General features: G+C 46.6%; 2 protein-coding genes across 4 annotated transcripts in view; both read left to right on the forward strand.

Annotated features, from left to right (window-relative positions):
- Window positions 1-6,406, forward strand: part of MECR (mitochondrial trans-2-enoyl-CoA reductase) — a 38,002-nt gene extending 31,596 nt beyond the window's left edge. For 2 of the 3 annotated variants that reach the window (XM_060623433.3, XM_060623435.3), the window contains exon 10: window positions 2-973. In XM_060623433.3, coding sequence (XP_060479416.2) covers window positions 2-162 — 161 coding nt within the window. In that variant the 3' untranslated portion in view covers window positions 163-973. Of the gene's footprint in view, window position 1; window positions 974-6,167 lie in introns of those variants that run through there. The other variant, XM_078452149.2, reaches the window with a different exon arrangement.
- A 222-nt stretch (window positions 6,407-6,628) lies between these two features.
- The window catches only part of SRSF4 (serine and arginine rich splicing factor 4), a 28,583-nt gene continuing 24,139 nt past the window's right edge, over window positions 6,629-11,072 (forward strand). The window contains exon 1 of the mRNA XM_060623432.3: window positions 6,629-6,862. Within this exon, the coding sequence (XP_060479415.3) occupies window positions 6,756-6,862 (107 nt within the window). The 5' untranslated portion in view covers window positions 6,629-6,755. The remainder of the gene's footprint in view (window positions 6,863-11,072) is intronic.

Genomic DNA, 11,072 nt, shown 5'->3' on the forward strand with positions numbered 1-11,072 from the left:
GCCCAGTTCAAGGAGCTGATCCTCACACTGTGCAGTCTCATCGGCCGAGGCCAGCTCACGGCCCCTGCCTGCTCCGAGGTCCCACTGCAGGACTACCAGCGTGCCTTGGAAGCCTCAATGCAGCCCTTCGTGTCTTCAAAGCAGATTCTGACCATGTGCTAATCGCATAGGAGCCAGAGTGAGGTGGGAGGGAAGACGGATCGGCAGGACTGGTTTCGGGCCCCTCGGTCAGGGCCCTCAGCTTTCCCCAGGCTGCCCTCTGACTAGGGGGGTTGTGAAGCCATCCAGGGCCAGCCCCTGGGTATCTAATAAAGTCTGAACTTCCTAAGAACAGACACACACAAAACCAACAGAAGTCATCTCTGTCGAGAGGAACCCTCAATTGTGCACCTGCCATTCCAGCATTAAGAAGCCCCCTTGCCCATCCTCCAACTTGTCCTCCAGCGATGATTTCCTGACCACCCTGAAAGCAAAGTGAGGGTGGGGACCGGCAGGTACAAAAGCCAGTAGGATGCAGTCTCCACCCCCAGGCTGTCCCAAAGGAGCAGAAAGGAAGGTTTGACTCATTCTGGGTGGTGCGGGGCTCCGTGTGGGACGGGAGGAGGATCAGCTACCTGAGAGGGTGAATGCCAGGCTAAGGAGCCAAGGAGTCGGGGTCTCAGGTGGCTGGACCACCCTCCTGGAATGTCTGTCCTGACTGGGGAAATAGTTGTTACACCAGTGCTTCTCAACCTGAAGTCATTTTACCCCCAAGGACGTTTGACAGTGTCTGGAGACGTTTTCAGTCATAATTGACAGGGTGCAATCGGCATCTAGTGGGTAGAGGTCAGTGATGCTGCTCAGATAGCATCTGGTGCACAGAACAGCCTTCCTCAACAGAATGATCCAGCCCAAGATGTCCATAGTGCCACTGTTGAGAAACCCTGAATTAAGCTAACAGTCCCACAATCACTGCCCTGGTGATTCAAGTGCTCCTAAAGAAGATGCATGCGAAGTGCTATGATGGCATAACTGAGGTCTTGTCCTAGGCCTGGAGTCAAGGGAGCCTTCCTGACATGAAAGTGGGTTCTGAAAATGGGTAGCTTTATTCAGAGAAAGAGAAGAGTTTGACATCATGTGACTTTTTGTGTTTCCCTTATGATCCACTCACCCTGATGGAAAAAAACTAGAGACTCGGGAATGTTCCCTGGTCACCGGGCCTACTTTCCCTTAGCTCAAGAGCCTCTTTCAAGGAGTATTTACTAGATACCCAGTGTGTGCCTGAGGCTAGGGATGCCTGTGAGGGGGCGGAGGCGGGGGCTGGCCCTCTGGCTGCTTAGCCTAGTGCAGGGGACCAACCTTCCCGGCATACTAATGAGGCCTCTGACAGAGGTGTCCAGAGGGCCCTGGAGACACGGCAACTCTGCCTGAGGGTTGAAGGAAGGCTTTGTGGAAGAAGTGTCATCCACAGCATATGGTGAAGGCCAAGCAAGAAAACGTGCATCCAGCAGAACCAGCAGCACATGCGCAAGCCTGCTTCTGCTGCCTGAGGTTGGAGAGTGTGAGGGCTGAGATGGGAGCTGTGGGTACAGGTCAGAGCAGGAAGGTTCGAGAAGTCAGGACTTACCCTTCAGAACTGGCGAGGCACAGAGGGGTTTTCAGCAGCAGGGTGATGTGGGAAAACTGGCTCAGAAGACCAGAGGCCACCCAGGCTTATCACAGACACGTACGTAGGCCCCTGACCTAATGCTCTTGCCTTTGGGAGCATCTTGTGTGTCCTCTGGAGAAAAGGACTTGGCTTCAGCCCAGAGCTGGGGAAGGTCTGCACGTGTCCTCTTGATAAGAGTTGCTACCTTGTGCATGTAGGCTCAGGATCGGCCCCAGCTTGCCCAAGTCCCTCCCGTCCCCTGTCTTCTGTCCTTGAAAAAAATGCCTGAGAGGGTGGAGGAGGTTGCCCAAAGGCTACAGGAATGAACGGTTAGAATTAGGTTCTTCAGGAGGAGTCCACAGTGTTGGGTTAGGGGAATGATGAGCCTGCAGCCATGGAGAGGGGGCAGCCCCTGGTACAGACTCAGAGGAGATAGACACGATGGAGGAAGGTTCCTAACACTATGGTTAGAGACCCCGTGGAGGGCCGTGCAAAACATCCTGAGAACAATATCTCTAGGGGTCTGGAGGTGACATTTGGTTGTGCTTTATTTTCTTTATTTTTATTTTTTTAAATGTTTCTTTTTTAAGAGAAAGAGCACAAGCAGGGGAAGGGCAGAGAGAGACACGCACACAGAATCTGAAGCAGGCCCCAGGCTCTAAGCTGTCAGCACAGAGCCTGACACGGGGCTCGAACTCACAAACTGCAAGATCATGACCTGAGCCGAAGTCAGACACTTAACCGACTGAGCCACCCAGCACCCCTGGGCTGTGCTTTAAAGGATGATTATAGTTTTCTCAGAGAAGGGAGACATGCCTTCTAGACTAAGGGACCAGATTAAGCAAAATATATTATGGAGGCAGGGCATTTATGTTAGAATCTTGTCATTTCCCCCCAAATATCCATTCTCTTCCTAAGAACACATGATTTTTACATAGGCACGTGGTAGCCTGGAATAGTTTTCCTGCCTTCCTTGCAGCAGACAAGGTCCGTCCCTTGTGATGCAAGCGGAAGTGGTAGGTGTTGATTTCTTAAGAACCTCTTTAACATATAGCCAGCATCCAGCCTGTACCTGTTTCTTCCCCTTCCATCTTCCTCCTGGCTGGCACACAGACCTGATTCCTGGAATTTGTACAGCCATCTTTGATCATGTTAAGAATGGGTCAGTGACAGGATCCAAGAAGCCTGGGTTCCTGGCACCCAGAAGCCCCAGCTGCCCACCTCAGGATTTGTTTTACATGAGAAACAAGCCTCTGTGTTATTTAATTTTGTAGAATTTGGGCTGTCTCTGAAGCTAACCATAAGTGATACATATTCTGTGATTCAATTTATATTGGAATCAATCAAGCTGAAGCTGAAAAACTGAATTGCGGCTGTCTGTGATTCCCCACTAAGGAATTTGAACTTTAGCCTGTGGGCAATAGGGAACAAAAGATTTCTGAGCCAGAAGATGAGAACTGTGCTTTGGGAAAACAATTCCTCTGGCAGCAGTTTGGGGGACAGTTGGGAGAAGGGAGGCACTAAACGAAGAGATAAAGTCAGAAATTCCCAGGCTTCTGAATTTCAGACAAGTAAAATCCGCAGAAATTTCAAAGGCCGGCATGAGGATTACCAACATCTAGGAGGCCAGCAGAGAAAGGAGACGGTGACAAGACCGTGGCAAAAGAGGGTCTGACTTCAACTGGATCATCTCTTCCATATTTTACAAGTATAGGAGGCTGTTTTTCATTTTCATGCTGTGGAGTTGGGACAGCTCTGTTGGCCCACTAAATAAACAAAATCCTTTCTAAATGGCTGGGGGAGGAACCTTTGGCTCCAGGAGACTGAAAGAAGACGAACAGGCATTACCTCCTAAACCAAAAAGCTTGGGCACACCTGACGCCCTGAGGCTTCATGACTGTGGTGCTCCCTGTTTGTTGTCTTCTGGGAGCATCCACCCTGCCACCACCTACAGCCACGGACATAATATTGACTGCTTTGTGTCTTGGGAGATGAGATAGATAAGCCTGCTTTCCTCAGGGAAAGACGTGAGGCCCAGAAGAAAAAGGTTCTTGCATTCATCTGAGTGTCGCAGGCACGCATGTCCTTGCCCCTGAAAGCTCCTGGCTGCATCTGCCAGCCTCATGCTTCTTGGTAGGCACCATGCCCTGGGTAAGACACTGGGCCCATCCAGAGCAGCTGGAAATGGTAGAGAAGAGAGACTTAGGCCTGGCACAATATCTGCCTGCATTTGCAGGCAGGAAAACCCAGGAACATGGCAGAGGTAAGGAGATGTTCGCACTCCCTGAAAGAAAAGAAAGCTTTCCCTGTGCCCTTAACCCTTTGCAATGTATAAACCCTTTCACCGACATCTCCATTTGATTTTTGCAACTTCCCTCTATCATTGAGATTTTAATATCATAACTTTACAGAAGAGGAAGACGCCAAGCGAGGTGAAGTGAATTGCTCAAGGTCACACAGCAGGCAGCAGATCTGACACTAGGGGCCAGGTCCCCTGATCCTGTCTGGTCCCTATACCAGTCCTGATTTTTTTGGCTCCAGTGATCATTAACATGTCAATCAGAAGAGAGTTCAAATTTCCCTGAGTCTGTATCTCATGGAGAGGCAGGAAAAAAGGGGAATCAGGAGGCTGTTAAAGTAGTTCAGGTAAGAGATCATTCATTTGTTCATTTAGTAACTATTTTGAATGCCCATATGTGAAAAGCACTGTCATGGGTGCTAGGGATACAGTAGGAGAGAGACAAAGAACTTGGCCCTGGATACCAGGGAGCTTACATCCTAGTGGAGAAAGACCATGAACAAGTGAATAAACAAGGTAATTGCAGAGTATGGTAGGTGCTGTGAAAAAAATCAAATAAAATACAGTGGTATCCTAGTGATGGGATACTTGAGATAAGGTGGGCTGGGAAGGTCTGAGACCTGAATAAGGAGTCAACCATATTGCAGACAGAAGTAACAGCCCAGTTAAAAACCCTGATGTGTGAACAGTATGACAGGGCCTGAACTAGCCAGTGGGAGTGAAGTAGATGCATCTGGCAACATTTAGAAGGAAGAATCAACAGGATAGACTAGGTGTGGTCTGATCAGACTATAGGCTGATCAGACTATAAGACAACCAAGGTTCGTACCAGTTCTTAAGAATATTACGATCCTTACACAACTAGATTCCAAATGGATCAAAGATTGCAATATAAGTCCTAAAAATAGCATAATAAACCATGAGAGGTTGTTTTTGTTTTTGTTTTAAACCTGAGTGAGAAAAACCACAACACAAAATCCAGAATCAAAGAAAAATAAAGGATGGATAAATTGCCTCCGTAAATATCTTCTGTTTCTGCATAGCAGAAAACACTCTGGGCAAAGTCAAACTAGGAAAAAATATTTCCAATTCATCTAACAAAGAGCTGATTTCCCTAATATATAGTGAGCTCTTATGAATCCATAAATAAAAGGGGGGAAAAATGTAAGCAGACACAGAAAGGAAAGTCTAAGTGTCTCTTAAAGATATGAAATGAGGCTCACTCCACTCAAGATAACTGCAAATTACACTACCCCGACATAGTGTTTTTCAGCTATCAGATTGACAAAGATCATAAAATTTGATAACATGGTGTTGATGATGAGATGGAGAAACAGGTACTTATGGAAGAGAATTGAGCAATATCTATCAAAACTACACTTGCCCACACCCTTTGACCCAACTGTCATACTTCTAGGAATACATCCTACCTATATGTATATACAAAGTTACTCATTACGTCAGGTGTAAATAGCAAATGGTTTGAACCTATCTCAAAATCCTTCATTGCTGCACCTATTCAGTCAATTACTGTGTATAATGGTATTTTATAAGCCATAAAAACAGTCCTGAGGAAGCTCCTTTTGTACTGATGGAATGATTTTCAAAATATAGTTAAGTGCAAAACTGTACATATAGTACACTACTATTGCTTTATTTGCGTGAAGTACCTCCCAAAGAACGTTTAGGAAACTGATTACATTGTTTGCTTCGGGGGTGGGAAACTAGGCGGCCAGAGGACGGAGATGATAAGACTTTTCGCCGTATTACTTGAACCAGTTAATGAATTATCCTTTCAAAACACAATTTTACAAATAAATAAAAACAGCAAACAAAACTTCTTTGTGGTTCTAGGTAAATTGGGTTCGTGAGAAGGGAACCAATATTTATTGGTTCCTACCACGTTCCAGATACTGTCCCAAGCAGTACACTCTTCCCTATATACTGCCGGATTTAGTTACCCAGGTCGTCCAATTGAAATGGGATAAATTGATTTTACAATAGAAAATAAGTTAAATTGGCCAAGTAATTTAGTCAGTGTCAAGCCTAATTCAGCTCCAAAACTCCAGCCTTCTCCATTTTCCACACTGCTCTTTAAATTGTCCTATTTTTAAAAAATAATAGTGGTATTATTTATCGGGCACTTGCGATGTGCTGGGAACAGTACGAAGTGCTTGACGTATTCTCATGTATAACTCTCTAGTCAGCTCTGGAAGGTTGGAATTGCTATTCCCTTTGCAGGGAGAAGACCAACGAGACTCAGAGAAGTGGCGCGTAACCGGCCCAAGGTCACGGATACAAAGACGGTTAGAAGCCGGACTTAACTCCAAAGCCTCTGCTCAGAAGTCGAAACCACTCCCGGTTCAAAGGACAAAAGCAGGAACGCTTGCGGGGCGGGAGGAGCCTCAGGCACTTCCGGGGGAGAAGCGAAGCCACCCGGCTGCGGAAGGCGGCGCAGGCCCAGCCACAGCGAGCTCGCGAGAGGACGTGCCGGGAGGCGGGCACCGTCCGCCCCGCCTGCGCCGCCTGTCGATCATCTGGCCCTGCCTCACGCTGGAGCGCCCATGGACAAGCCCCGCCCCCACTCCTGGCCGGGCGGGAAGCGAACGCGTGCTCCCTCCCGTTACCCTCCGCCTGCGGGGAGGGCGGGGAAGGCGGGAGGCGCGCGCTCGCGTGCTGCGTGCTCGCGTACGTCGCTAGGGTTCGGCTGCGTCCGTCCCGCCGCTCGCCCGTTGCCGCCGCCGCCGCCGCCGTCGCCGCGCTCTCGCTTCGCCGGCCGCCGCCTAAGGGGGGCTGGGGCCGGGCCAAGCTGCCGCCACTGTTGCCGGAATGCCGCGGGTGTACATCGGCCGCCTGAGCTACCAGGCCCGGGAGCGCGATGTGGAGCGCTTCTTTAAGGGCTACGGGAAGATTCTGGAGGTGGATCTGAAGAACGGGTGAGGAGGGCAGAAGAGGGATCGGCCGGGTGGGCACAGGGCCCCGGCGGTGGCGGGGAGGCGGCGGGGACGGGAGAGCGACGCCTGCCCGGCGCGGAGCTACTACCGGCCTGCTCCGGCTCCGCCATAGTCGCGGCGCCTCGGGGGCGCGGGTAGGCCCTGGTTCCCACTGCGCCTGCGCGGGTGGGGGTGGTGGAGGGATAATGGGAATGATGGTGAGGATCTGAGTGGGACGGGGAGAAGGAAAACCCGAGTGGGACTGGGACTCCAGGAGGGAGGGTACGGCTCCAAGGCCCCGAGGAAGCCTGGGTTTTTCCTTCCCGGGCCCCGCCAGCGGGGCCTGGTTCGTCTCCGTTTAGAGACCGACCTTTCCCGCTCTCAGAGCTGCTGGAAATAAACAAACAGGATTTCCTGCTCCCTTTTCACCTCTTGCCCAGTGTAGTGGATCAGACGGTCACCACGCATCTTTCCCGAGGACAGGAGCTCTGGAGGGAGGCCCCTTTTTTGACTTGCATGTGTCACACTTTTTTGGGCGGGAGACTCGGGTTTGAGTGAGTAGTCTAGTGACAGTTTCGAAAGTATCGTCTTGCCTTACTGAAAGCCTTGGCGATCTCTCTACAAGAGTAAATTAAAGTCGTAATTCGTTATCTTTAAAACTCCGTACAGAGTTTCCATGGTGTGGTTTCCGTTCCACAACTTGCCAAAAAAAAAATAAATAAATACTTTGTCGTTGTAGAATTTGATAGAGAATCGTGGCCACCCTGGCTAGTATCTGCGTCAACTAGTTAATGAGACAGATTCACAGCTCGAAATTGCTAACTGACTGCCTCCCCGGGTATGGTCTGTTCTTTTCCCGTTCTACTTCCGCAAAGCAGGGCCAGCAGGGGCTACACGTTTCAGGGAAAACAGATGAGTCCTGCTTGGAGAAGATGTTGAAAGAGGAAAACTATGAGGATCAGGGAACGTTAGGTAGGGCTTGAAAGCCATGGATATAAAAATTAAAAGGAGTAGGGGGAGCATTTTAGGGCTAAACCTTGAGTTTTGAAGGAACTTTTGGCTTGTTAAAAAATAAAAGACCTTTGCAACAGGTCTGGTATGGCTACAGGTTACTCCCCGTTGTAATACGGGCAGCTCACACTTAAGTTATGAAAAATACCTAAGTATGAGTTGCACATTTGAGACAAATTGGTAGCTTCCATATACTCATATTGTTGATTAGGTTTTAAAAGTAATTTCAGAATGATGCTTTGGAAGAATCATCATCTTACTAAAGAGAATGTCCTGGCCTGGCTGGCTCAGCCCCTGGAGTATACAACTGTAAATAAAAGGCTTAGGAAATTACTCATTCGGGACCTAGAGAAATTTGTTTCTTAAGAAATTTACTACGTAAAGTGAGTTTTTGTTGTTACTATGATACATATATGAAAGATCAAGTTAAAATGCCCAGTTTTCTTCAGAGACCAACTGAGTTGACAGAGGAACCAAATTTTGTGGGGAAAGCATGGTTTTTGAAGCCAGACAGACTTGGGTCAAATCCTAGCTTCACCACTTAACTATCTGTGGGCAGGTTACTTCCATGACTCTAAATTTTCCCATCCACACAGAAAAGGAACATTAGAGATAATTGTAATGCGTTTGGCTTGTAGCTGTAAACGGTAACTGTAATCAAATGAATTTGACTGTGAGCATTTGGAGACAGGTTAAGTGTTTGATAATATGAAGCGCATTTGCTGAGATCTGTTTTCTAAAGGCACTCAAGTTAGCAGGAAATTATGTTGATGTTAATGGTAAAGTGGTTAATGGAACAAATCCGTTGATAACCCACCAACAAGATACCTGCTGCTGTGCTAAATGGATTGGAGAGAAAGCAGAAATTGCTTTCTCCCGAAATTTACTGCTCCCGAGTAAATTGTTGATGGTTATGGCGTGTACACTTTGAGTTAAGAAATGCTTGCTCTCACTTTAAACTCAAGTAAAACTTGCGATGGTGCGTTTGAAGAGATTTGTTTGAAATACTCTTTGAAGAATGGATTGAGTGGGGCTTCAAATAAAGTGGGGAATAATGTATGTCATAACCAGTGATGAGGAGGTTGTCCTATTAGGAACACTTGAGAAATAATGAGTAACCAAGCTTGGATTGAGTCTCATGAAGGATCTAGAAATTTAACGACATAAACCAGAAACATCAACCACAAAATTTTACACTGAGCATCCAAAATCCTGGATAGGAATTGAACAGCTCTGGAGGGAGTAATTGAGCAATCTGTGAAATGGTAAGGTACAAGAAAGGACAGATCCTTGCAGAACTCTACCTGGATTTCTTTTGGGGAACTGTTCCCTTTTTACGGTTCTGCTAAACCATGATCTGTGTGAAACCTGTGATGGAAAGTGAAGGTTGAGGAATGGGAAATCATTTCAGGGATTCAAAGGCAGGTATGACAAACGGGCTCACCCGGAAGCATTCGGGGACTCCCTTCAGAGGAAAGCGACTGCTGAGCAAAGGACCAATGGTGTGGATGTATTTCAAGCAAGAACTGACTGGACTAGATTGCAAAAGCACACAGGAGTCTAGAAGGAACAAAAAGAAAGATGGCATAATTTAGCAACATGCGTAAGTCTATGGTTCTGGACGCTAAGGTAGCAGGTCTCCCTGAGTAGCAGTTGTTAACATACATGGATTGTAATTATTAGTAATTGAAATGCTAAAGCAGATTTTGGCAGGATAGGATTTTGATGAATTGCTGAGGAGTTCAAATTTGTAGAAGTGAGATATATCAATAAATAGATAAGTTCAGAATTAAACAGGCATAAAGTACTGGTATATGAGGGACCACATGAGCTCTCCAAAGGAAACTCAGTGACCAGGAGAGGATTTTATGGATCCTCATGGAATTTTAAGAAGTATGTATGCAAGGGGTGCCTGGGTGGTTCAGTCGGTTGAGCGTCTGACTTCAGCTCAGGTCATGATCTCACCATTAGTGAGTTTGAGCCCCGAGTTGGGCTCTGTGCTGACAGCTCAGAGCCCGGAGCCTGTTTCCGATTCCGTGTCTCCCTCTTTCTCTGCCCCTCCCCTGCTCATGCTCTTGCTCTCGCGCGCTCGCGCGCTCTCTCTCTCTCTCTCTCTCTCAAAAATTTAAAAAAACATTTTTAAAAAAGGTATATATACAATAGTTCATGGCCCACCTTTTTATTATTCCAGGCAACTGTAATCTAGATTGCCTTTATTTTAGAGAACTCCTAGAAAAGTGGTTCAGTTTGCCAACCACAAACGTGCTGTAGATCTCCAGGACCATATAGACCACTCCAGATCCCCTAGGGGTCTCCTACATTCGTACCTGCCACACCAACTCCAGCAAGAGCCACTGTGGGACCAAGGGTCAGGAAAGCAACAATGTTAGCACCACCTGTCTATAGCCTTCCACCTCTGGTAACTTTTGCTGCCTCTGATTATTTGTGAATTCTGTGGGCTTTCTTTTTTATTAATCGCTTCATGTAAAGTGTAGAAGATTTTTTAATACAGTCGTTTCTCTTGCTACAAAATCTTGTGGTTTCAGTCATAGATTTTTAGATCTTAATTTTTCCATATCTTAGTTAATAAATTTAACTTGTCACACCCTAAGATTATTTTACTTGCCTAATAACTGGACAGGTAAACCTCCAAATCATTGAGGATTTTCATTTTGTTTGTTTTATTTTTAGGTGGCTAAAGGAATGAATTAAAACCCTCCAGAAAAACTTGGCTATAATAAATTTCACACCTATGCTTCATATTACGGTGAAATTGTGAATAGCCGGAATTTTTAGGGGGTGTCTTGGTCCGTTTAATAGAAATTTCACAGTATATTAAATATTACCAGGAAGTTTTTCTTTTCTTCCTCCTTGAAAATTCCTTTAAGTAGAAGGTACCTTGCTTAATTTTTGTAATATGTTAAGACTCTTCCAGTGAGTCAAATCCTTGTGTTTGTCCCTGATCACTGTAGAGCATTGTTAGATTTTAGATATGGAAATGAATCCCTGCCAACCCCAGAATGTACACAGGGATTTTCTCCCAGCCCTTGATGGGAGCTCGTTTTGTTTGTTTTCTTGTCTTTTCTTTTAAAAGGGCAATAGCAGAAATATATTAGGTTAATGTTCCAGGTATGGTTTCTGGTTAATTGAACTGTGAGAGATTATCTTCACCTGCCATCAAATAGCAGATAAATGCTTTATC

Source organism: Panthera onca, chromosome C1 (genome assembly GCF_046562875.1).
Source record: "Panthera onca isolate mPanOnc1 chromosome C1, mPanOnc1 haplotype 2, whole genome shotgun sequence".
Classification (NCBI taxonomy): domain Eukaryota; kingdom Metazoa; phylum Chordata; class Mammalia; order Carnivora; family Felidae; genus Panthera; species Panthera onca.